At 38.5% G+C, this 24,172-nt stretch overlaps 1 protein-coding gene and 1 long non-coding RNA gene across 4 annotated transcripts in view; one reads left to right on the top strand and one right to left on the bottom strand.

Moving 5' to 3' along the window:
* Window positions 1–373: 373 nt before the first annotated feature.
* Window positions 374–13,702, bottom strand: LOC128772955 (uncharacterized). Of its 2 annotated transcripts, none has more exons than XR_008417087.1 (4): window positions 13,567–13,702; window positions 12,114–12,230; window positions 6,457–6,532; window positions 374–954 (listed from the first exon to the last, which is right to left on the bottom strand). It is a non-coding gene; the product is annotated as an uncharacterized LOC128772955 (long non-coding RNA). The 2 variants fall into 2 exon arrangements; XR_008417088.1 differs by having other exon boundaries at window positions 374–641; window positions 13,567–13,701.
* An 82-nt stretch (window positions 13,703–13,784) lies between these two features.
* AP4E1 (adaptor related protein complex 4 subunit epsilon 1) overlaps window positions 13,785–24,172 on the top strand; it is a 59,985-nt gene continuing 49,597 nt past the window's right edge. The window contains exons 1-4 of one of the 2 annotated variants that reach the window (XM_053889069.1): window positions 13,785–14,022; window positions 16,615–16,686; window positions 19,447–19,570; window positions 24,016–24,089. In XM_053889069.1, the coding sequence (XP_053745044.1) occupies window positions 13,873–14,022; window positions 16,615–16,686; window positions 19,447–19,570; window positions 24,016–24,089 (420 nt within the window). In that variant the 5' untranslated portion in view covers window positions 13,785–13,872. Of the gene's footprint in view, window positions 14,023–16,614; window positions 16,687–19,446; window positions 19,571–24,015; window positions 24,090–24,172 lie in introns of those variants that run through there. The other variant, XM_053889070.1, reaches the window with a different exon arrangement.

Genomic DNA, 24,172 nt, shown 5'->3' with positions numbered 1-24,172 from the left:
CCCAGAACTCTACCCAGCATGTCTCCTTTTCTAGGCCTTGCCTCTCAGCCTGGAGAATTTCCTGAACAACTTCTGGTCACTCCTAAGCCTTCTCTCTTGAAATTTTTCTCTGGTAACCCTCTATAGACCCTCATCAATGTATTAAGTTTTCTAAACAAATTCTTTCTCTTTCTACTTTTGCATGCATCTCTGGTCACTAAGTCCCAGAAAGATCCTGTAGAAACTGTCAATCAATAACAGACAAGCATTTCTAAAATTCACTTAACAATTTTATAGTTTTATTGAAATATAATTTACATATCATATTCACCCATTGTAAGTGTACAGCCAATGATTTAATAAAAATCAGATTTAATAAAATCAGATTTAATAAAAATTTACAGTGCTATGCAATCACTGTTACAGTTTAGGTTTAGAACACTTCCAAAACCCCATGAAGTTCCCTCACAAGTATTTGCAGCCAATCCTCAATTTCACCTCCAATCTTGGGCGGCTACTGATCTGATTTCTGTCTGAAGATTTCCCTTTTCTGGTCATAGCATATAAATGTACACTTTATAACAAGCTTCTTTCAGTTGGCATAATGTTATCAAGGTTCATCCATGTTGTAGCATGTATCAGTGCTTCATTCCATTTTACAGCTGAAAAATTGTCCATTATATGGACATACTAGTTTTGTTTATCCATTCATCAGTTGATGGACATCTGCGTTGTTTCCAGCTTTTGGTTATTATGAATAAACAAACTGCTATGGGGGCATGTAGGTGGCTCAGTTGGTTAAGGGTCCAACTTCAGGTCAGGTCATGATCTACAGTTCGTGAGTTCAAGCTCTGCATCGGGCTCTGTGCTGACAGCTCAAAGCCTGGAGCCTGCTTTGGATTCGGTGTCTCCCTTTCTCTCTGTCCCTCCCCTGCTCATGCTCTGTCTTTCTCTGTCTCTCAAAAATGAAAAGACCTTAAAAAAACAAACAAAAAAACCAAACTTCTGTGAACATTTATGTACAAGTCTTTGTGTGAACATATAGTTTCATTTCTCTTGGGTAAATACCTAGTAGAGTTTCTAGGTCATATGGCAAATTTGTTTACCTTTTTAAAAAACTACCAAGTTGTTTTATAATGTGGCTTTTCCATTTTACATTCCCACCAGCAATATATAAAGAGTTTCCCACATCTTCTTCAACACTTGGTATTGTCTATACTTTGATTATGGCCCTAGTGGGTGTGTAATGGTATCTTCTTGTGGTTTTAATTTGAATTCTCCTAGTCACTAATAATGTTGAGTGTTTTTTCAAGTACTTGTTACCCGTTCATATATTCTCTTTGGTGAAATGTGCATTTCCTCATTTTTAAATTAGATTGTTAGTCTTCTGATTACTAAGTTATAAGAGTTCTCTGTGTATTTTGGATACAACTCCTTTACCAGATATATAGCTTATAAGTATTTTCTTTCAGTCTATGTCTTATCTTTTGAACTTATTAAGAGTTTTCTTTGAAGCCCAAAAGTTGTCACTTTGATGAAGTCCAGTTTATCAATTTTTTGTGGATTGCACTTTTGAGATCATATTTAAGAACTCTGCCTAGCCTAAGGTCATGAAGAATTTATCCTATATTTTATTCTAGAACTTTTAGTTTTACATTTACATTTAGAAGGCAGCTATGCTCACCACTATACCACCAAGGCTACACTACATTTACATTTAGGTCTAAGAGCCCTTTTGAGTTAATTTTTGGGGGGTGGTGTGATGTAAAAGTCTACGTTAACTTTTTTCCCATATGGATATCAAACTGTACCAGCATCATTTGTTGAAAAGATTGTCCTTTCTCCATTGAACTATCTTGGATACTTCACTGAAAATCAACTGACCATAGGGGTACTTGGGTGGCTCAGTCAGTTAAACGCCAACTCTTAGTTTTAGCTCAGGTCATGATTTCACAGTTTGTGGGATCAAGCCCCAGGTTGGGCTCTGAGCTGATAGCAAGGAGCCTGCTTGGGATTCTCTCTTTCCTTCTCTCTTTGACCCTCCCCTGCTTGTGTGCTCTCTCTCTCTCTCTCTCTCTCTCTCTCAAAATAAATAAACATTAAAAAAAGAAAGAAAGAAAATTGGGTGCCGGGGTGGCTTAGTCCATTAAGTGTCTGACTTTGGCTCAGGTCATAATCTCTTGGTTCAGGTCCTGAGTTCGAGTCCCGTGTCGGGCTCTGTGCTGACAGCTCAGAGCCTGGAGCCTGCTTCGAATTCTGTGTCTCCCTTTCTCTCTGTCCCTCCCCTGCTCATTCTGTCTCTGTCTCTAATGTCTCTAATGTCTCTGTCTCTAATGTCTTTAATGTTAATAAATAAACATTAAAAAATTTACATTTGGTTCTCTTTTTAAAAACAGATAATGTCTTTTTATTGAATTATATATTTGTTAAGTCACTGTTGTCATATATTGTTTTAATTATTTAAACATGATTTCCTTGGGTTCTTTGAACATATTTATAATAACTGCTTTGAAATCTTTGCTAAATCCAACATGGAGGCCCACTCAGAGACAGTTTCTACTAACTCTTTTTTCCCCTGAATATAAGTCATCTTTCCTGCTTCTTTGAAACTTCATAATTTTGTTGTTGAAAGCTGGACATTTAATTTTTTTTAAGTTTTAATTTAAACTCCAGTTAGTTAACATACAATATAATATTAGTTTCAGGTATACAATTTAGTGATTCAACACTTCTATACAACACCTGGTGCTCATCATAAGTGCACTCCTTAATACTCATCACCTATTTCAGCCATCCCCCCACCCACCTCCCCTGTGGTAGCCATCATTTTATTCTCTATAGTTAAGAGTCTGTTTCTTGGTTTGCCTCTCTCTCTTTTTTCTCTTTGCTCATTTGTTTTATTTCTTTTTTTTTTAACTTATTAAACAAATATTTTAAAATGTTTATTTACTTTTGAGAGCGAGAGCTAGTGAACATGAGTAGGAGATGGGCAGAGAGAGAAGGGGACAGAGGATCTGAAGCAGGCTCCAGGCTCCAAGCTGTCAGCACAGAGCCTGACACGGGGCTTGAATTCACAAACTGCCAGATCATGACCTGAGCCAAAGCTGGACACCTAACCAGTCACCCAGGTGCCCCTCGTTTGTTCTGTTTCTTAAATTCCCCCTATGATTGAAATCATATAGTATTTGTTTCTCTCTGACTGACTTATTTTGCTTGGCATAATACTAATACTCTTTAGCTCCATTCAGGTCATTGCAAATGGCAAGATTTCATTCTTTTTATGGCTCAGTAATATTCCACTGTATATAAGTACCACATCTTCTTTATCTATTCATGAGTTGATGGACACTTGGGCTGTTTCCATATTTTGGCTATTGTAGATATGCTGCTGTAAACATTGGGGTGCATGTATCTCTTTGTATTAGTATTTTTGTATTCTTTGGGTAAATACCTAGTAGTGCAATTGCTGGATCATAGGGTGATTCTATTTGCAACTTTTGGAGGAACCTCCATACTGTTTTCCGGAGTGGCTGCACCAGTTTGCATTTCTACCAGCAGTGCAGGAGGGTTCCCCTTTCTTTACATCCTTGCCAACACCTGTTTTTTCTTGTGTTGCTGATTTTAGGCATTTTTTTTTAAGTTTATCTATTTATTTTTGAGAGAGAGAAAGAGAGAGCACAAGTGAGGGAGAGTCAGAGAGAGAAGGAGACACAGAATCTGAAGCAGGCCCCAGGTTCTGATCTGTCAGTCCAGAGCCAGACACGAGGCTCAAACCCATGAACTGTGATATCTTGACCTGAGCTGAAGTCGGACGTTTAACCAATGAGGCACTCAGGCACCCTGATTTTGGCCATTCTGACAGATGTTAGGTGATATCTCATTGTAGTTTTGGTTTGTATTTCCCTGTTGATGAGTGATGTTGAGCATCTTTTCATGTGTCTATTGGCCATCTGTATGTCTTATTTGGAAAAATGTTTATTCAGGTCTCCTGTCCATTTTTAAATTGGATTATTCATTTTTTGGGTATTGAGTTTTAGAAGTTCTTTATATATTTCGGACACTAACCCTTTATCAGATATGTCGTTTGCAAATATCTTCTCCCGTTCCATAGGTTGCCTTTCAGTTTTATTGATGTTTTGTTTTCTTTGCTGTGCAGAAGGTTTTTATTTTGATGAAGTAAGAAGTTGCTAGTAAGAAGTTGCTACTATTGATGTAAAAAATGTTGCTGCCTGTGTTCTCCTCTATGATTTTAATGGTTTCAGGTCTCATATTTAGGTATTTAATCCATTTTGAGCTTATTTTTGTGTATGATGTAAGAAAGTGATCCAGTTTCATTCTTTTGCATGTTGCTGTCCAGTTTTTCCCAACACCATTTGTTGAAGAGACTGTCTTTTTCCCATTGGATGTTCTTTTCCACTTTGTTGAAGATTAACTGACCATGTAGTTGTAGGTTCATTTCTGGGTTTTCTATTCGGTTCCATTGACCTATGTGCCTATTTTTGTGTCAGTACCCTACTGTTTTGATCACTACGGCTTTGTAATATAACTTGAAGTTGGGATTTGAGGCCTCCAGGAAAGCTGGACATATTAGATAAAATTCTGTAGGAAATCTTGTTTCTGATTTCTACCCCTAGTGATAGTTGTTGCTGTTTTTTTCTTTGTTTGTTTAGTGCCTTGCCTGGACTAAACCTATGGATGTCTCCCTCACCTTGTGTGCTCATGATATCTCTGGATTTTTAGGGGTCATCCTGGATCTGCACAGCTTGGTGGTCAGGCAAGGATTGATCAGAGGTTGTGCTCAAACCACAGAGTCAGTAAGACTTCCATTCCTTGCTATTCGATACGTGTGTGGTTTGGAGGGAACTTTCACATTTTAGGCAGTTTTCACATCTGCCTGACTTTTACTTTCCAACAGGCCTTGTGTCTACTTGGTGCGTACACACAGCCTCGGGTTGGCCAGTGATGGATGGAGAGCCACTATCTAGGACTGTCTATTTCCTGATCTCTTTTTTAAATTATTGGCTAGTCTTTGATCCATTGGTTACCCTAGTCAGGACTGTAGCCTCAGGTTGGCAGATGCCACTGGATTTTTCACATTTGTCTCCAAATTAAATGAGTTCCCTCCATCAAGGAATGTGTAAGTTTTCATGACTTGCTCCACCCGGATAGATCACAGTACCGATCAAACTTACTGGGCAGAGGGGCCTGGAGGAGTAGCCTCAGGGAAAAACAACCTAGAACCCTCCATTCTTATCTGATGTGTGGTACTTTTTAATGAATTGATACTTTTCAATTTGTTGTGTGCTTCTGAGTGATTTCTAAAACACTGGAATGGATATTTTTGATAATTTTGCTGTATACTTGTTTTCCATAGAGAGGATTTGCTTATCTCCTTTCTTCATCATGTGAGAAGTCCTGCCCTGAAATCCATTTTTATGTTACATAAAATTGTGTTTATCAAGCAGTTATCTATAAGATGCTAGATTGTTGTTTGCTAAAAAATCTGTTTCATATTTTACAAATGTTTGGGAAATGTTGAGTTAAATAAAATTAAATAGGATTCTTTATTATAGGACTTCACAGGGTCATGAATATGCCAAGATACCTTGCACATCTCTAAGAGCAGGGCTGTGGAGTAGAGTACAAGTATGCAGCATTTTCCAATTAATTTAGCCACAGAATATCTTTTACGATGAGTATCTATTAATAAGTTAAGAAACAATGGTAAATTCTGGGACAAATGAACTGTTTAGACTTTAAGAGATGGTCATCAATGGGTACTTCTTTATATTCCCACAGATCATTGTCAGTAGTGGGGAACAAATAACCAGATGTTCTCCCAGCACCCTTTTTTCCTAATAAATCTTTCTCTGGTCCTGCTTTAATCCCTGACACTTTCAGCTTCCATTAGTTCTATCTCTGAGGCAAACCCACTTATTTTATTTAATTTTTAAAAAATTTTTTATGTTTATTTTTTTATGTTGAAAGAGAGAGACAGACAGCAAGCAGGGGAAGGGCAGAGAGAGAGGGGGAGAGAGATAATTCCAAGCAGGCTCTGCACTGCTAGCATAGAGCCCTATGTGGAACTCAAGCCCACGAACAGTGAGATCATGACCTGAGCCGAAACCAACAGTTGGATGCCTAACCAACTGAGCTACTCAGGCAGCCCCAAACCCACTTAATCTACCCTGGCAGAGAAGGTTCAGTTGGGACCTGAATGGACCTCTGAGTTCCTAGTACCTTGCTTCTTTCCTAAAATGGTTTTAATTTTCCTTATGATTATAAAATTAATGTTATCATTTTAAAAAATTCAGTAAATAGCACAAAGTATAAAGAAAAACATACAGAGTAATCATAATTTGACCATCCTAGGCAATCACCTTTAACATTTAGGTATTTATGTGTCCAGATATTTTTCTATGCTTACCCTTCCCTCCCACACACTCTTCATTTATGAAATGTAAAATGAGTGCTTACTAAGTGTCAGGCATTGTGCCAGGTGCTGGGCAAATGGCAGTGAACACTTGATCCTTGGTCTCAAGAAGCATTCAGTCTAGTGAGGGAGAAAGACACTAAGTAAATCTGGTAAATAATTTCATATTTACAAATTGTGATAAATGTGAGATTGATATGTATTTTGGCAAAGACAGACTCAAGCCACATACGCATGTTTTATAACCTGTTTTCTTCACTCATATCAATCTTTCCATGACAACAAATATAGATTCTGTGCTAGAATCAAGAATAAGAAAAACATGCTCCTATTCCTGAGGGTTTGGTTCTAACAGAGGAGAGAGACATATAAATAGATCATTTCAATTCAATTTTAGTAGAGGTTGTATAAACATGGAGCAGGGAAGGCTTCATGGGGAAGGTGACTGCATGAGTTCTGTTTTAAAGGAAAAATAGAAATTTTCTAGTTAAGAGCAGAAGGATATTCTAGGCAGTCAGCATGTGCAAAAACAAAGGGGTTAAAAGTGTGGCATATTCAGGGAACTGTTGGCTTCTTGATATCGCTAAAACAAAAAACGCTAACCTGAGCCTAGTAGGAGAAAAGGCTAGAGAGGTGGGCAATGAGAAAGCTATCAAGGCCTACATCCCCCTGGTAAGGAGTTTGCATTTTATCCATCAGACTAGTCTGAACTGAGAAAAACATGATCAGATTTCTGAGATAGAAAGCTCTCTCTAAAGGGTTGGCTGAAAGGAAAGGAAATCGGTGATAGTGGGTGATTAATTAGAAGAGTTTTATAATAATCCAGGACAGAAATGGTGGCAGGGGAAATGGAGCAAATGGGGGTGAATTAACCATGTTATTAGGGGTAAATGGAGGCAATTTAGCTAGAGTGGGAAATCAGAATTATTGGGAGGGCTGACAAGGGCTTTTCAGGGAAAACAATGCCAAATGTTAAACTCAAGAGCAAAGGGATGAAGAAAGCTAAATGGAGTTTAGAAGTTGGGGTTGGGAATAGGGTACATGCCTGGGAACCTAGGGGAGAGTCTCGTACAGGTGAGATCCTTGGAGGCAAGGATATTTGTGTGTCCTTGTAACTCCCCTTTCATGTGGTTCCCAGGCTCATTCCCAGGACAGCATGACAACCTTGCAGTAAGTGAGCATGAACAACTGTTGTTTGTCTTGAATAGTGTCATCAAATGAAGGCAGAAATTTTTGGGAAAATGTTACCCGAAAGAATGATTCCCTAGAGATACATCTTGAGAAGAAGTGGGTTGAATTCTCTGTGGGTATGGGGTGGAATCTAAGGCTTTTAAAGTGAAAGCTAATATTTATATATCAAATATTTCTGAAGAAATAGATGGTATCAGTTGTTTCTAGGGAAGGGAAGGGGGCAGCTGGGGGATGGGAGGGGCAAAAGATTTTGCTCAGCATAACGTTTTGTACATTTTGAGCTTTGAATGGAGGGAATTTAATGTCTATTCAAAATGAAAGTTTTTAAAAATTTTTTTTTAACGTTTATTTATTTTTGAGACAGAGAGAGACAGAGCATGAACGGGGGCGGGGTGGGGGGCAGAGAGAGAGGGAGACACAGAATCGGAAGCAGGCTCCAGGCTCCGAGCCATCAGCCCAGAGCCTGACGTGGGGCTTGAACTCACGGACCGCGAGACCGTGACCTGAGTCGAAGTCCGACGCTTAACCGACTGAGCCACCCAGGCGCCCCCTTTTTTTTTTTTTTTTGAATTTTTTTTTTCAAAATAAAAGTTTTTAAAAAGGAAGCTGAAGAAATGCAGAAGAAAAAATTTTATTACCCCTTCAAAAAACAAAAAACCACCACATTTATTACCCTTTCACACATCTCCATATATTTCCAGGTGAGATAGTCCTGCTTGGAAAGTTTGTGGTGGGGCTGCTGATATTCTTGTGAGGCATAAGCTAGTTTGCCCCACTGCAGTCTTAGGACCACTGTACCTCCTTAAAATGTACTGAGTCACCTCCCGGCCCTATTTTCAGCTCAATGACAGCCACCTTCCTCCCTGACTAAAAGGAGAGACAGAGGAAATCCAGTTCTAGAGGGTTTAATTTAATAGGTTCGGTCCCTGTCATTCTGAGTGAAATTACCTGGGACAGAGGTAGAGATAGGAAAAGGAGAAAGAGCCCATATTTACAGAAAAAATGGACAGTCTAAAATTACATGTTTAAAAGAGAACATCCATACCCCTTTCATTTCATGGCAGGACTTGGAGCCAGGGTCTCAGAGTAGGAAGCCACAGGCGACCTCTTCACTGTGAATGCCATGAAAGTATGGGGAACATGCTCCAAGCTCAAAGTCTGTATTTAGGGCTGCAATTTCAGTTCTACCTCTAGGGTTGTGTGACTTTGGCCAAGTGGCTTCCACAGCCTAAGTATCAGTATCCTTTTCTGTAATATTAGGTGATTGGATGTGTGGATGACATCCAAAGTTTCTTCCAATTCCCACATCATATAATTCTAAATCTTAAGTCCTGCTATATACTTCTACAGCTTTTCCTAACAGGAATTTCACTTCCAGGCTTTTGATGTTTGTTTCTCACCTCTGTTGTAAATTTTTAGCTTTGCAAGGTGGAACCTAGAGAAGGAATGGTAGGAATTGGTGGGGATTCAATGATCTTTGTGCCTGGGTCACACACTGGATAGAAAGCTCTGGAAGTTGCTCCAGCAACTTTTCCTTCAGAATCTGGTCAGTAGGAGATAATTTTGTCTTTTTATCAAATTTTCTCTTTTCTAAGGATTCTTCTGTCTTCTTCTCTTACAACCATTCATCCTACCCCTAAACTCGTTTGCTGTTCATTGGCCTACACTCCTATATCAATTGATGCGACTGAATAATAAATATAATAATTACTTCAGAAATAATTGAGTACCTACCGTGTACTAGGGAGTTTTCAAAATTTTTTATCTTAGGACCTCTTAACATGCTTGCAAGTTGTCAAGGACCTCCAAAAGCTTTTGTTTATATGGGTTATATCTATAGATATTTACTAAATTAAAAGGTAAAACAAAATTTTAAGCTATTAGTTTTAGCAAAAAATGGACCCATTATATGTTAAAAACATTTTTTTAAGAATGACAAACATCTATATATTCAAAACAACAACAACAACAAAAATTAGTGACAGGAGTGGCACTGTTTCACAATTTTGCAAATCTCTTTACTGTCAGGCTTAACATAAAACAGCTGGATTCTCATGCCGGGTTCTTTATTTAATCTGTTGTTTCAGGGTTTGTATTCATTTCCTGGGGCTGTTCTAATAAATTACCACAAATCCAGTTGCTCAAAACAACAGAAATGTAATTCTTTTACAGTTCTGGAGCCAGAAATTCAACATCAGTTTCACTGGACAGAAATTAAGGTGTGGGCAGGGAAGTGCTCCCTCTGGAGGCTCTAGAGGAAAATTCTCTCCTTGCCTCTGGCAGATGCTGGTGGTTGCTAGCATTCCTTAATTTATGGCTGCTTCTTTCCAATCTCTTCCCCTATCTTTGCTTCAACTGCACTTTTGTATGTGCTGGAATTATAATCTCCCTGTGCTTCTCTCTGATAAGACATTTGTGAAGGCATTTAGGCCTCACTGGGATAATCCAGGGTAATCTCTTTATCTCAAGATCTTTAACCTAATCATGCCTGCACACGTTTCACTATATAACATTTACCAGTTCTGAGGATTAAGATGTGGATGTATTCTTGGGAGCGACTGTCAGCCTACAACAGGTTGTTATTTTGTTTGATGTTTATGAAGAAAATCTGGTCTCACACAAATATGCGGCTTGGGGAAAAAAGAGTATTAAATTTGTTTTTTAATTTTAATTTTATTTTAGACAGAGTACATGAGAGGGGGAGAGAAACAAAAGGGGGGAGAGAGAGAGAGAGGGAGAGAGAGGGAGAGAGAGAGAGGGAGGGAGGGAGGGAGGGAGAGAGAGAGAGAGAGAGAGAGAGAGAGACCCTCAAGTAGGCTCCACGCTCAGTGTAGAGCCCAACACAGGGCTTGATCCTACAACTCTGGCATTGTGACCTGAGCCGAAATCAAGAGCCAGATGCTCAACCGACTGAGCCACCCACGTGCCCCAAAAGAGAGTTTTTTAATAGCCTTTTCAAATAATTGTGGATATTATTCTTTAGCACAACACCAAAACTCAACAAGAAGTAGTTTCTTAAAGGTTTGTTACAATTGTGGAATTTGAAAACATATCAGTGAACTTTTCTCACTGGGCTACATTAAAATCATTGGGATATATGCACTTTAAATGGGTTCATAATTTTATAACATCACGCATTGATCATTTGGAAGATATTGGTTGAGTTAAACAGATCTTCCAAATCTTAACACATTTAATTATACATGATCAAAAAATAACATTCATTAATATCACCACCAATCTTATCAGAACAGTTCTTGCATATTGGGAAATTAACAAACTCCTGGTACAGAAACACAGTTTTCAAAATTCTAATTTTCAGGTGAAAGCTTGAATTTTATCAGTGGCAAAAAATTCCGTTATTTTCTTTGAACTTACAGACTTGCTGTTCATTTGCAAGAAAACCATTGTTTGTCAGTACGTGAGGAAAAGTGGCTGGTTCAGCTTTCAAGTCAAATAAGTGCGCAAGTGCTTTTCCTTGAGAAACTGTGGCTGTGCATCAGAACTGTTTTATGTGCACTTCTAATTTTGTCACACACAATACACACACACACACACACACACACACACACACACACACACACATATTTTAGAGAGAGAGAGAGAGGATGCAAGTGAGTGAGGGGCAGAGAGGGAAGGAGAGAGAGAATTGGGACTCACCCGAGGCTCCTGTTTTTACCCGAAGCGGGGCTGGAGCTCACGAGAAGTGGAGCATGAGCTCACCCAAATGTCACATACAATATTTAAAAGAAATGTACTGAAAGGTTGAGCTTTAATAAAATTAAGAACTCTTACTGCTTCATTAAAGATAGTCTGAGGTAAACTGGCTGCCCCTCGTCCCCCATTGTGAGCATGTGGTGGTGAAGAGGACAATTTGGAGCCTCTGCCTTGATTTGCACCAAGGCGCCAGCAATTTTGCCCAGTACTATTTTTATACTATTAGTGCAAATATCAGCACAGTTGTTCCAGGATAAACTATGAGATTTTAAAAATGAGTCAATGCTCTATTTTAGCACCACTTCTGTTTGCTGCTAAGCATTCATATAAAAGATCTTCAAGTGTTAGTTGGTGCTGACACTGGATATATACATGCAAAGCAGTAAGTCTAGCTACATCTATAATTCTATCATTTTTGCCCATCTGAAAGGCACTGCCGTTCTGCAGATGAGATGTTACCTCAGTCTTGATGTCTGCAGCTCAAGTTCTAATTTGGTGAGCTACTGCATTTTTGGAAAGTAGCTTGGCCATGATTTCTTTGACTGATTTTTCACCTAGCAGGCATTTCCTCAGTAATGTACAGGCTTTCTTAGTTTCTCAGTTACTACATGCACCTTTTCAGCCAATGCAATACGATAATTTAACCTGTAAGATGCGTCAGGGGGTTTTTCATTTCTGGTTTGAAAAGTGGTAACAAAAACTCCTGGGCTTTTAAAGAGCCTACCATGTTTGAAATATTCAATTTTGCCTTTTCTTTTCTTATTTACAGTTTCACCCAGATTCTTCCCTTTACCTGAGTCAGAGAATGCTTTGATATTGATGTCAGTATCATCCTTTTCAGCATCTTTAGATGTGGGAAGGTTGAAAAAGCAAGTCTTCTAATCTCCCTTTTGTAAGCCAATGAGAGAACCTAAAGTAAAAAAAGGGTATAAACAAAATTTTAATTTAGAATATTAAATTTTCAAAGAATAAGTTTTAAATAAAATTTAAACATTTAGAGTATTTTTCAATAAATTAAAAACTATTGCAAAAAAAGTCTCCAAAATGAACTTTTTTTTTTTTTTTTTTTTTTTGAGATAGAGAGCAGGGAGGAGGGGCAGAGGGAGAGAATCTTAATTAGGCGCCCCACTCAGAGCAGAGCCTGACATGGGGTTTCAACCCACTACCCTGGGATCATGACCTGAGCCAAAAATCAAGAGTCTGGTGCTCAACCAACTGAGCCACCTAGGTTCCCTGACAAAATAAACTTTTTTTGTGTGTTTCCACATAGGTACAAGGACAATTTAGGGTTTTCAAAAAGCCATTTATAGGACGATTGATGAGGTTACAGAAATTAAGTATAAAGGACGATAGCTTGTAAGAACACACTGGATGCTCTAAGGACAAACTGAGTTAATCTCTGAAAACGCACATATTTATACCCTACACCTTAGAAGATTCTAGAAAACAGAGGAGTACTCAAGCACACATTTCACCAGTCAACAGAGCTTTTAAGTCAACTATCCTCTTAAAAACTTCTCTGTATACTCCCTAGAGGATGAGAGCTAAAACATAAAACAACTTTTAAATAATATTGGGCATATAGTTTGACTTCGTGGATCTCTTGTAAGGGGGTCAGAGACCCTCAGAAGACACCAGAGCACATTTTGAGAACCACCGTACTAGATTGTGCTCTAGGTAGAAACTGGGGTAACGTCAATAGCTAAAATACCCGCTCCATGCGGAGATATTTATGTAGTAAGAACCGTGATGAGTTGTCAAATGAAAATGAACGGAAGGTTGTGACAGGGTAGGGCAGGAACACTCATCCTTGTCTGTCCGGCCAGGGGAGACCGCTCCAGGAGAGAGACCTTCCAGCTGGGACTGCGGAGTCGGACTCGGTCGGAGGCGGGGGTGGCCGCCTGACCACTTGCCCTCCCTGGCTGTCTCCCCACATCCGCGGTGAAGAGGGGTGAAAGGGAAGCGGCAGTGACCGCGAGACCCCGGCGGAAGCAATGCGCAGGACAGTGGCCCGTCATTCGACACCACCAGCACTGTCAGGGCCGGGGCCCGCGCCGTCCCGCCGCTCGGGCTGCGGTGCAGGGAGATGGGCCTACTGCCCGCGGTCCCGCAGAGGGGGAGCGCAGGCCGAATGGGGGAAAGGAATGTGCACCTCCCGACGCGGTCTCGCGCGGCGGGGAGGCAGCTAAAGGGAAAAGGGAGACCTTGCAGGATGAAGCTTGAGGGGGACCAGCCCCAGCGGCTACCTCAAGAGGACCCAGGGGTGAGACCCCGGGGTTGCCATCGAAACCGGACCATCCGGTCCTTCAATTCCTCCCCTGGACGTCACCCTCCTCGCGCAAGTTGGGAGAGCCGCTTCTCCCAGCGGACTGTCGCGCCCTCTGGCGGCCTCAGTCGGGAACGACACTGTACTTGTCCATTCTGGACGCGAATAAAGATTTCTTTTTCAAACAAACAGGAAGTGTCTACGGAGGCCGGGCCGGAGGCTGGGCAGGGGCCGGGCATGAAGCCGGGCGGCAACCAGATCGCGGCTGGTGGCGGCGGCGGCGGCGATGAGCGACATAGTGGAGAAGACGCTGACGGCGCTGCCGGGACTCTTCTTGCAGAACCAGTCGGTTGGCGGGCCAGCGGGAGTCAAGGCGTCCTTCTCCTCGCGGCTGGGCAACCTCGTCCGCGGCATCACCGCGCTAACCTCCAAGCACGTACGTACTTGCCGGGCCGGGAGGTCGGGGGAGCCGGGGGAGGCCCCGGCACTGGGAGGCCCTAGTCGAGCGGGAGCCCTCAGGGCTGGCCCTGCGGCCGGGCTTATGGACTGCTGTGTCAGTCCGTCCCTGCGTCTGTCTAGAAGCGTGGTTTTCCTTCCGGGACTGACAGCGGGGAGGCCGAGTTTCCACAGTGGATCCTCACACTGAGTCATTATTACCTGGAGCAGATCTCTTTAATCTTTGAGACTCCATGTGTTTCCCGAACGTTGAAGTGGAAAAGTACCGATACGTATTTCATAGGTTGTTTCGAGAATTAAATGAGACATCAAGCGAGTGAAAATACCAAGTACGATGGAAGTGTCAACATTATTTACCTTCTACAAAGTTTCTTTACAGGTTCTTTCCTCCAGTTATTTCAACTGCTGGACGTCACACTCCGGAACAGCCCCTGCCATCTGAACCGGTCGTTGAATATTTTTGGGGAGCTTGAGGTTCTTAGATTAGACCTACGGGGTGGGCAGAGAAAAAGCATAATTCTCTCTCAGTGTCAAATTTATTGTCTCAGCCTCAGTTGGGCTTTGAAAATGAGCAGTTATAATAGAAGGTATTAAGTTTCCACAGACTTTTGGTAGTCAAACGGATTGTGTTAGATACGGATTGCAAGTTTCAAGGAATTTATATATTTAAAAAAGATTGTGTATTATGCCGTAATTTGTTCAAAAGATATTTGTGGGAGAGGTTACGTGTTAGACATTGAGGAAAAAGAGTGAAACAGATTTTCTTTTCCCCAAGGAATTGATCATTCATTTGGGGCTTAAGATAAATAGAAATAAGGGGTGCCTGGGTGGCTCAGTTGGTTAAGCATCGGACAGCCTGGAGCCTGCTTGGGATTCTCTCTCTCCCTCTCTCTCTGCCCCTCCCTCACTCTTGCGCACGCTTGTGTGCTTGCACGTGCGTGCTCTATCTCTCTCAAAATAAATTTAAAAAATTAAAAAAAAGACAAGTATAAGCAATATACAATGACGTGTAAGTGCTGGGGGAGAGGAAATGACGAAGACAGAAAGATTTTCTTCAAAGCGCTCTGAGGATTTAAAACATTCTGTTTAAACCGAACTAGATGATACTCTACTGGATGCTGTATTTCTGCTTCACATTCAGAAATCATTATTTATGGACTTATTATTGTTTTAACATGTTGTCTTTTACTAATTTCTGTGAGATTCTGAGTGAAATCTAAAAAAATATTTTTGCTCTTTTAAAAAATATTTTATTTTTTAAAGTTTTTATTTATTTTGAAAGAGAGAGAGCACATGAGTGGGAGAGGGGAGAGAGAGAGAGGGAGAAAGAGAATCCCAAACAGGCTCTGTGCTTTGCACGGAGCCTGACGTGGGGCTCGATTTCATGAACTAACTGAGATCATGACCTGAGGCAAAATCAAGAGTTGGACGCTTAACCAGCTGAGCCACCCAAGCACCCCTATTTTTGGTCTTAAATTGCAGTTTGAAACTGTTCATAAGCACTAAGGGCAAACTGAGTTAATCTCAAGCTTAAGTTAATCTCTTCATGTGGCAGTACTTCACTAGTAGTTCTTGATTAACCACCTAATGGATATCTACTAATTCATTGTGTGATTTAAAGATAGTGGTATATTAGCCAAAAATGGGGCTGATACTCAAGTGTGCTAAGGAGATGAAATACAGTGCAGACAGTAGAAATGATCACATTGGTGCATTTATTGTGTGTGTGAGAGACAGAGATGGGAAGTGAGGGAAAGGATGTGAGGAATAAGGAGAAAAGAATAGGGAAGGATATTTTAGGGGAAAAAAACCGATTTCTGTTTCTGCATTCTTGCCCTATTTCTCGATTCTATGAAGACTGAGTTTTATTTACTAAGATTATTTATTTATTTATTTATTTATTTTAAACATATATTTTTTTCTTATTTTAGACAGAGAGTGAGTGAGCAGGGGAAGGGGGTAGAGGGAGAGAGAGAGAATCTTAAGCAGGCTCCAAGCTCAGCATGGAGCCTGACATGGGGCTTGATCCCATGACCCTGGACCATGACCTGAGCTGAAATCAAGAGTGGACACTCAACTGACTGAGTCACCCAGGTGCCCCAAGATTTTTAATTTTTAAGTTATCTCAACACTCAGCGTGGGGCTCGAACTCAGAACTCCAAGATCAAGAGTCGCATGCTCCACTGACTGAGCCACCCAGGCACCCCAAGACTTTTTACTTTTAAAGGGAAGGCGTGAGAACCTTATCCTGGGCCAGTACATGAACATTTTCTTTTATTCTTTCTCTCTAACTTTAATTCAAACCAAACCAAACCAAACTTTTTTTGCTAAACTGTCCTTAAGGAGATAGTAATTAAGTGAAGGAAAGAGAGATGGTGGATTATTCTTTCTAGGAATGATTCCAAGGTTTGGAGAAATGCCTGTAGGCAAATTTTAAGCACATGTAATTGTACTTTAACATAATGTTTATTTTTTATTGCAAGTATTATAAATTATATTTTTCCTTTAAAAAAATATTGTTACAGTTTAAAAAGCCAGTTATTCATGCATTTAAATACTTTCACTTTTTCAGGAGGAAGAGAAACTAATCCAGCAGGAACTGAGTAATCTGAAAGCAACTGTTTCTGCTCCTACTACAACACTGGTAAGTTTGCATAGTCGGTACCAGCACATTTTATATTTGAAACCTGGTCCACTGTGGACCCTATCGTGGCATCTCATTGGTAAGTTGCTAAAATGTAATTTATCATAGTCACAATCGGTTATGGGATGGTAGCAAGTCAGACATTAGCTTGAACTTTTTATTATTGACTGTCTGCACCTGAGTAAGACTTGCTTGACGGATGCCAGTTCAATGCCAACATGATGGTAATTACATAAATGTGGCAATACTCATGGACCCCAGTACTGATCTTAATGTGTTAATGTTGTACACTGAGAAAAGGTTACCATATATCATTTAAAGTAATATTTTCAGTCCTTAGTTGGTATATTATAGATCTCTTATTTTACTATTATACATCTTGGAATATAGGTGAACAAAGTAGAAAAATGGCTTTCTTGCTATGAAACAGTATATTGCATGACAGCTAAATCAGATTCCAGTCTTTTTTAAAACTTCAGTTCCATATGCTTTGATTTTTCAAACAGCATTCATTCAGCAGCTAGTAATGAGTAGCCCCTATATTCAGGTCTCTGTCCCTACATAGATTAAGACCTAATAGGTTTTTTTTTGTTTTGTTTTGTTTTCTTTTAATTTTCATGTGGTTTCATATAATGAGATTTTTTCCAGGTAACATTATTCAGCAAATATTTAGTGAGTGCTTTCTGTGTGTAAGTCACTGTGGGAGTATCCTTCTCTTCTAATAAAAATATTGTGGTGATATTTTGCATGAACACATGATCACGTACATGAATAACACTTTAAAGTCTAAGAGAATGTATGTATTTCCTTTTATGATCATGGTAATATGTGGACAAATGAAACTCAAAGCACATTAATCTGATGTATTTATGTGTGTAAATGTATATATGTGGGTGTATAGATCTTTATGTGTGTATGTAAGAAGTCATTGTGATTTTTATTCATGATACTTGTTAGTAAACGTTAAGCAGGAACGGTTTCTCTCCTTTTACTTAGTTTGATTTCCATTTTCTGTAATTGGCACACCTGGTATGCACAAAAATAAGATAAATAGGTAGAAGTTAGGGAGCCAGACTTTTGAAGGAAGACTTTATAATAATTATGGCCGTCCAGCTCTGGGCATGTTTTGTAGTCTGTCTCTGAGATGCTCTGTGTAGAGAAATTGTGAAAAAAAAAAAAAAAATTCTTTATTGAGGAATGGATTTTCTTCTCCAAAACTAAGAGAATAATAAGGTATGCAATATAATTTTAATTAAATAGAGCTCATGATGACCTTTGAAAGACTGTGAAATAAAATGATGATGAACACTTCCGCTCCTAATTGATGTGGAAGCCTTTGAAAGGAACTTACAGTATCTTTTAAGCTTATTTTTTCAGTGTTTAGTAGTCTTAATACACTAATAAATTTGACTTTTATTACTTAAACACAAGTGACCTGAATTAAATCTTATTCTCCAAGGATTTTCCCATGGTTTCTTTTAAAACTCTTCATTAAAAATAAAATAAAATAAAATAAAATAAAATAAAATAAAATAATAAAGCTCTTCATATTTAAATATATAAATATGATATTCATATATAAAATATGAATGAAATATTGAATATTAATGTCCTTACCTTAAAATATGTTACTGTTTTCTAAGTATTTTGTGATTTAATAACCTTGTAATATACCAACCCTAATAAGATAAATGGGTATTTACCTAATAAGATTTTTAGGTATTAAAATAGTCTGTGAGCTTATTTTGAAACACATTTTATTTCTATTTTTTATTTATGATTAAAATTTGCTATAAATATTGAGAATGCAAAAATTATTATATTATAAAACACATTTATAGAATCTCCTAAAACAGCTTTTTAGCTTGTGTTGTAAATATTGAAAGACCCAGTTAAAAAATTAAATAATTAGAAATGCTATACCATTAATGATACCATACCCTTCAGTTCCTAATTGAGAATTGTTTAGAAAGAATGCCTTTACGGGTGCCTGGGTGACTCAGTCGATTGAGCGGCTGACTTCAGCTCAGGTCATGATCTCATGGTCCATGGGTTCGAGCCCCACATCAGACTCTGCTGACAGCTGGGAATCTGGAGCCTGCTTCGGATTCTGTGTCTCCCTCTCTGTGCTTACCCTGCTTGCTCGCTCTCTCTCTCTCTCTCTCTCTCTCTCTCTCCTTCTCTCAAAAAGTAAACAAACATTAAAAAAAGAAGAAGAAAACAATGCCTATAAAACAAACTGTTGCATATTATGTACAGCAAAATAATTCTGAAAAAAGTTCAGGTGCAATTTGGTTTTCAAATATGAAAATTATTTTCTTTACAAATTATTACCAACTTATGGGAATTTTATGGATGTCTTCATTTGACAAAGTGTATTAAAATGATGTGCTCTGTTCTAGAAGCCAAGTCATATTACTATGGGTGAAATTTTGTCTGAGGACCAGGTGTCTCCCATTGTAACTAAATTTTTCACAGGTACACCTAGAATTAGAAATAGATACAGTTGATTTATTTTTTGATGTTGCCACTAACAAAATGTTGAAATAATTTTACTAAAATCAGTACTGTTGGTAAGCTAAGTTTTGGAGCAACTTCTATTTATAAAGTTTGACTTCAGGTTATTAATTTATTATATATGTGTATGTTATTTCTTCAGTGCTAGGATTAAAGGATTCCTCTGTGAAATGGTTGCAACATAATGAAAAAAACCCAAAACATTCTATTTGTTTATGCAGTTACTGGATATTTGCTTTTCAGAGAATGATGAAGGAGTGTATGGTGAGACTTATATATTGTGAAATGCTTGGATATGATGCTTCCTTTGGCTACATACATGCGATCAAGTTGGCACAACAAGGAAACCTTTTAGAAAAAAGAGTAGGTATGTATGTGTTTAAGATTTTAATACTAAATGTTCTTAAAGTACCAGCTACTATGTAAAATGAGTAATGGCGGGTATATAGTGTGTTTTTAGAACATTGCCTTGTAATTTCCAAAACTTTAAAAGGGAACACTTCAAAAACTTAAAGCCTATAAGTGAAATCAGTCTTACTGATTCTATCCTGTTTTTGTGATAGATGAGCATCTATACTTGTCAAAGTTCATTAAACTGTACACTTAAAATGGGCGAATTTTCTTCAGTGTAAATTATACCTCCACAAAGCTGATTTTAAAGTCTAACATCATCAGTTTAATGATCAGAAATGTTTCTTTATAGAATAAAAACTGAAATTGACTTGAATAATTTAAAATATCCTGTTCTCGGGGCGCCTGGGTGGCTTGGTCGGTTAAGCGTCTGACTTCGGCTCAGGTCATGATCTCACGGTCCGTGAGTTCGAGCCCCGCATCGGGCTCTGTGCTGACAGCTCAGAGCCTGGAGCCTGCTTCCGATTCTGTGTCTCCCTCTCTCTCTGACCCTCCCCCATTCATGCTCTGTCTCTCTCTGTCTCAAAAATAAATAAACGTTAAAAAAAAAAAAAAAAAAAATTGAAAAAAAAAAAAAATATCCTGTTCTCAGTTTCACAAATGTTAGCTGTGAGGATTAGAGGTATCTTTTAAAAATGTTTGTCTCCTTAATCAACCTTTAGGGCTCTTAGGAAATATCCTTTAAATCTTTTATTCATGTAGGTTCAACTGTGTATCAAAATCCAAGAAGGAAGCACTTTAGAGTCATATAGGAGTATAACATGTTCTGTCTTCAAAGGAGTTGATGGTGTCATGTTGTCAAGGACCAGCATTCTTCACAAATATCTGTGCTGTCAGATAATGGGATAGGAAAGGGAGATAGTTTGCTAAAGATTCTGAGACTAGCTGTACCCATTATTCTACTTACTGAAACTCACTTCACTCTTCTAGATTTATTGTATTCTTCCCTCCAAGGGAATGTCCTCTGTTGTCTCTCCCTTCTCATATCCAAATCAAGTTTTAACTCTTCTTTTATCACTCTGGTGGCTTTTACCATCATCTTTGGGTGGTATCTTTTCATATATTAATGTCTTAGCTCTTGAACTAATTCTAAGATCCCCAAGGACAGGGAAATTTTGAAAACAATAGTCAATATTAGGTGGTTGGTGCTGTAATTTTGTACGACTGTTGCTATATTGTGCTTCTTAGACTGGCATACCATTTTTTTCATTTTCAATTTAATTTTATTATTAAAAATATATAAAGTTCAAAAGTTAAGACCTTATAAAAAGGTATAATCAAACAAGTCTCACTTTTAATTTCTAGTCCCTCTTACCCAGTTTGCTCCTTACTGCCATAAGTAACCATTTTCATTAGTTTGTAATTAATCTTTCCATTGTTTCTTCTTGCAAAACAAGCAAATGCATGGGAACACACTCATAAACTCTCTCTTACACAAATGATAACATGCTGTATAGATTATTATACACCTTGTTTTGACATCTTCATACTCTTACACAGTTGCATAGTTTTCATTGGATGGATGGATAGGCCATCATTTTTTTCAATCAGGTCCCTATTGGTGGACATGTGGGTTATTATTTTTTTTTCTCTTGTAAATAATGTTGCAGTGAATAACCTTGTACCTGTGTTATTCATAGTTCCGGAGGCTTATTTTAATAGAGACCTCAGAGTCATTTTTATTGAGATTCATGATCTTAGGGAAATATTTTATTGCCAAGTAGAGGAACTTATTCCTGCAGGTATCAGACATTTTTCATGTGTGCTAGTGAGTATAAGTTTTTTTTAAGATATCATTTAAACCTTCTGTATGTCTTCATTGTGTTATTATTGCCTTTTCAACTCTCCTGAGACTTCTAAGGTTAGCTTTGGTGCTTTCTCTGATGGAGATGCCTTCTTCTTTTTATTTACTTACTATTTTTTAATTTTTTTAATGTTTCTTTTTGAGAGAGAGGGAGAGAGAGAGAGAGAGAGACAGAACGTGAGTGGGGGAGGGGCAGAGAGCGAGGGAGACATAGAATCCAAAGCAGACTCCAGACTCTGAGCTGTCAGCACAGAGCCTGATGCAGGATTCAAACCCACAGACCACGAGATCATGACCTGAGCCGAAGTCAGATGCTTTAGCTGATTGAGCCACCCAGGTGCCCCTATTATTATTTTTTTAAGGTTTGTTTGTTTGTTTATTTATTTTATTTACTTTTAAATTTTATTTTATTTTTTAATTTACATCCAAGTTAGTTAGCATATAGTGCAACAATGGTTTCAGGAGTAGATTCTTTAATGCCCCTTACCCATTTAGCTCATCCCCCCTCCCACAACCCCACCAGTAACCCTCTGTTTGTTCTCCATAAGAGTCTCTTATGTTTTGTCCCCCTCCCTGTTTTTATATTATTTTTGCTTCCCTTCCCTTCTGTTCATCTGTTTTTTATCTTAAAGTCCTCATATGAGTGAAGTCATATGATATTTGTCTTTCTCTGACTAATTTCACTTAGCATAATACCCTCTAGTTCCATCCACGTAGTTGTGAAATGTTTACTTATTTTTGAGGGAAAGAGAAAGGGAGGGGCAGAGAGAGAGAGGGAGAGAATCCTAAGCAGGCTCCACGCTGTCATTGCAGAGCCTGACTCTGAGCTCGGACTCACAAACCATGAGAACATGACCTGAGCCAGAATCAAATGTCGGATGCTTAACTGAGAGAACCACTCAGGTGCCCCCACCTTATTATTTTTATATGTTGTTGAATATATAAATTTCAGCACCCATTAAGTTAGGCATTATGTTGGGTGCTTTATCTTATGAGATAGGTGAAAACTGAAGCTCAGAAAGGTTAAGTCACTTGTCCAAGGTCATATAGCTAGTAGATAGTGGAGCCAGAATGTAAACCCCAAGTTTCTATGAATCAAAGCCTGTATTCTTACCCTATATGTCACTCTTTCATATCAAGCATGCTCCATAATCTAGTCATTATTCTTTGCTTTCTGGAACCTTTTCATTTTTTGAGTTCACTGAATATTTTTTTCCCTGTTTCCTGACTGTCACAATAGTTAGGATATTCTTTGTAACAGAGTTAAGGTTTCCTTGATATGGTCTTTGAAATTATTCATCTTCTTATACCTTGATATTGGTGACTTGGGTGTGGGTGATACCTTAGCTGATCATGAGTTTTCAGCAATCAGATAAGAAGTTTTTTCTTTAAATGCTTTCTAGGGTTTTCTCCTTTCTTGCCCCTGCTTAGTTGTTTTTTCTCTCTTGCCCTGCTCCTCTGACCTTTAGTGAAGATGTTGCCGTGGGTCATACCCTTTCTTCTTGGTTGTGAGAATAGGTAATTTCTTACAGTTTCCCATGATTCCCAGTAGACACAGACATGATGGGGACAGTTAGCATTAGAATCCCTAATGAAAGAGCCGAAAGAATTGAGAAGAATGAAACACAGTGAGGATAGGTGTCAGGGAATAGGGCCTCGGGATAGACCATGGAGAGACAGGACAGCATAGGGATTAAAACATGAACTAACTCCTGGCTGGGTTTGAGTGCTGGCTTCACCATGTAATAGCTATAGACTGTAGTCATTTACCCTTTTTCGTCCTTATTATTCTTTTTGGGATAATTATACCTACTTCATACAGTTGTGAGGATTGAATGAGGTAAGGCTTGTAATATACTGATCCACAGTAACTGTCTAACAAATGTTCTCAATCTGAAGAGTGACAAGAAAATGACATGGAGTAGCTAGATTCCATATACATGGCATTTGCCATAGTATTAATGTATTTCTTCAACCCTAAGATGTACTTTTTTATGTTTTAATATTATTGAAATAAAAATGCTTATTTAAATCAAGTACACGTATTGTGGTAGATAGTGTTTCTTTCCTCAACAACTGTTATTCCTTCAATAGTGTATCTCCAAATGAGAAAATAGATATTGTGTATGGCTTAATATGTGATTTACATCATACAGGTTGGTATTAGGTAGCTCATTCAATAATAAGAAATAGCCAGTAACTCACTAGTAACTATAGTAACTATTTTTATATAGTTATCTTTGGCTGTAAGATAGAAAATGTAATGTTTTAATTGATTGTGTAGAGATATGCACAGAAGATAGAAGGCATATATTTCTAATGTCATTTATAAGACTTTAAGTTGGTACATATAGCCTCTTTTCCATTTTGGTGACAATCCTGTGAAATACAGAATTCTGAAAGATTTCAAGATAAAGAACATCTGAAATCTTCCTGAAGTTTTTGAACTTCATATTTTCCAATCTGTTTTTATAGTTACCTGTAGTTGTTATCTTTGACACTTAAATTTTGGAATATATTATTGCTTTGTTTAACTTTTCCTGGGAAAAGTCATTTTAGGCAGGTAATAATGAGACTTTCCCCCTCAAATTTTATAGGTTATTTGGCTGTTTCTTTATTTCTACATGAAAGTCATGAGCTGTTGCTTCTCCTTGTGAATACAGTTGTAAAGGTACTGTACTATATGTTGGTTAGTATGAAGTCTTAAGTTAGTCCTGCGGGCTTCTGACATTTCACCTCTATCATATTGAGTTA

Source organism: Panthera pardus, unplaced genomic scaffold (assembly GCF_024362965.1).
Source record: "Panthera pardus isolate Hobbes unplaced genomic scaffold, ASM2436296v1 HiC_scaffold_24, whole genome shotgun sequence".
Lineage (NCBI taxonomy): Eukaryota > Metazoa > Chordata > Mammalia > Carnivora > Felidae > Panthera > Panthera pardus.
Note: the sequence above shows the minus strand (reverse complement) of the source record. Positions and strands in the feature narration are given on the sequence as shown.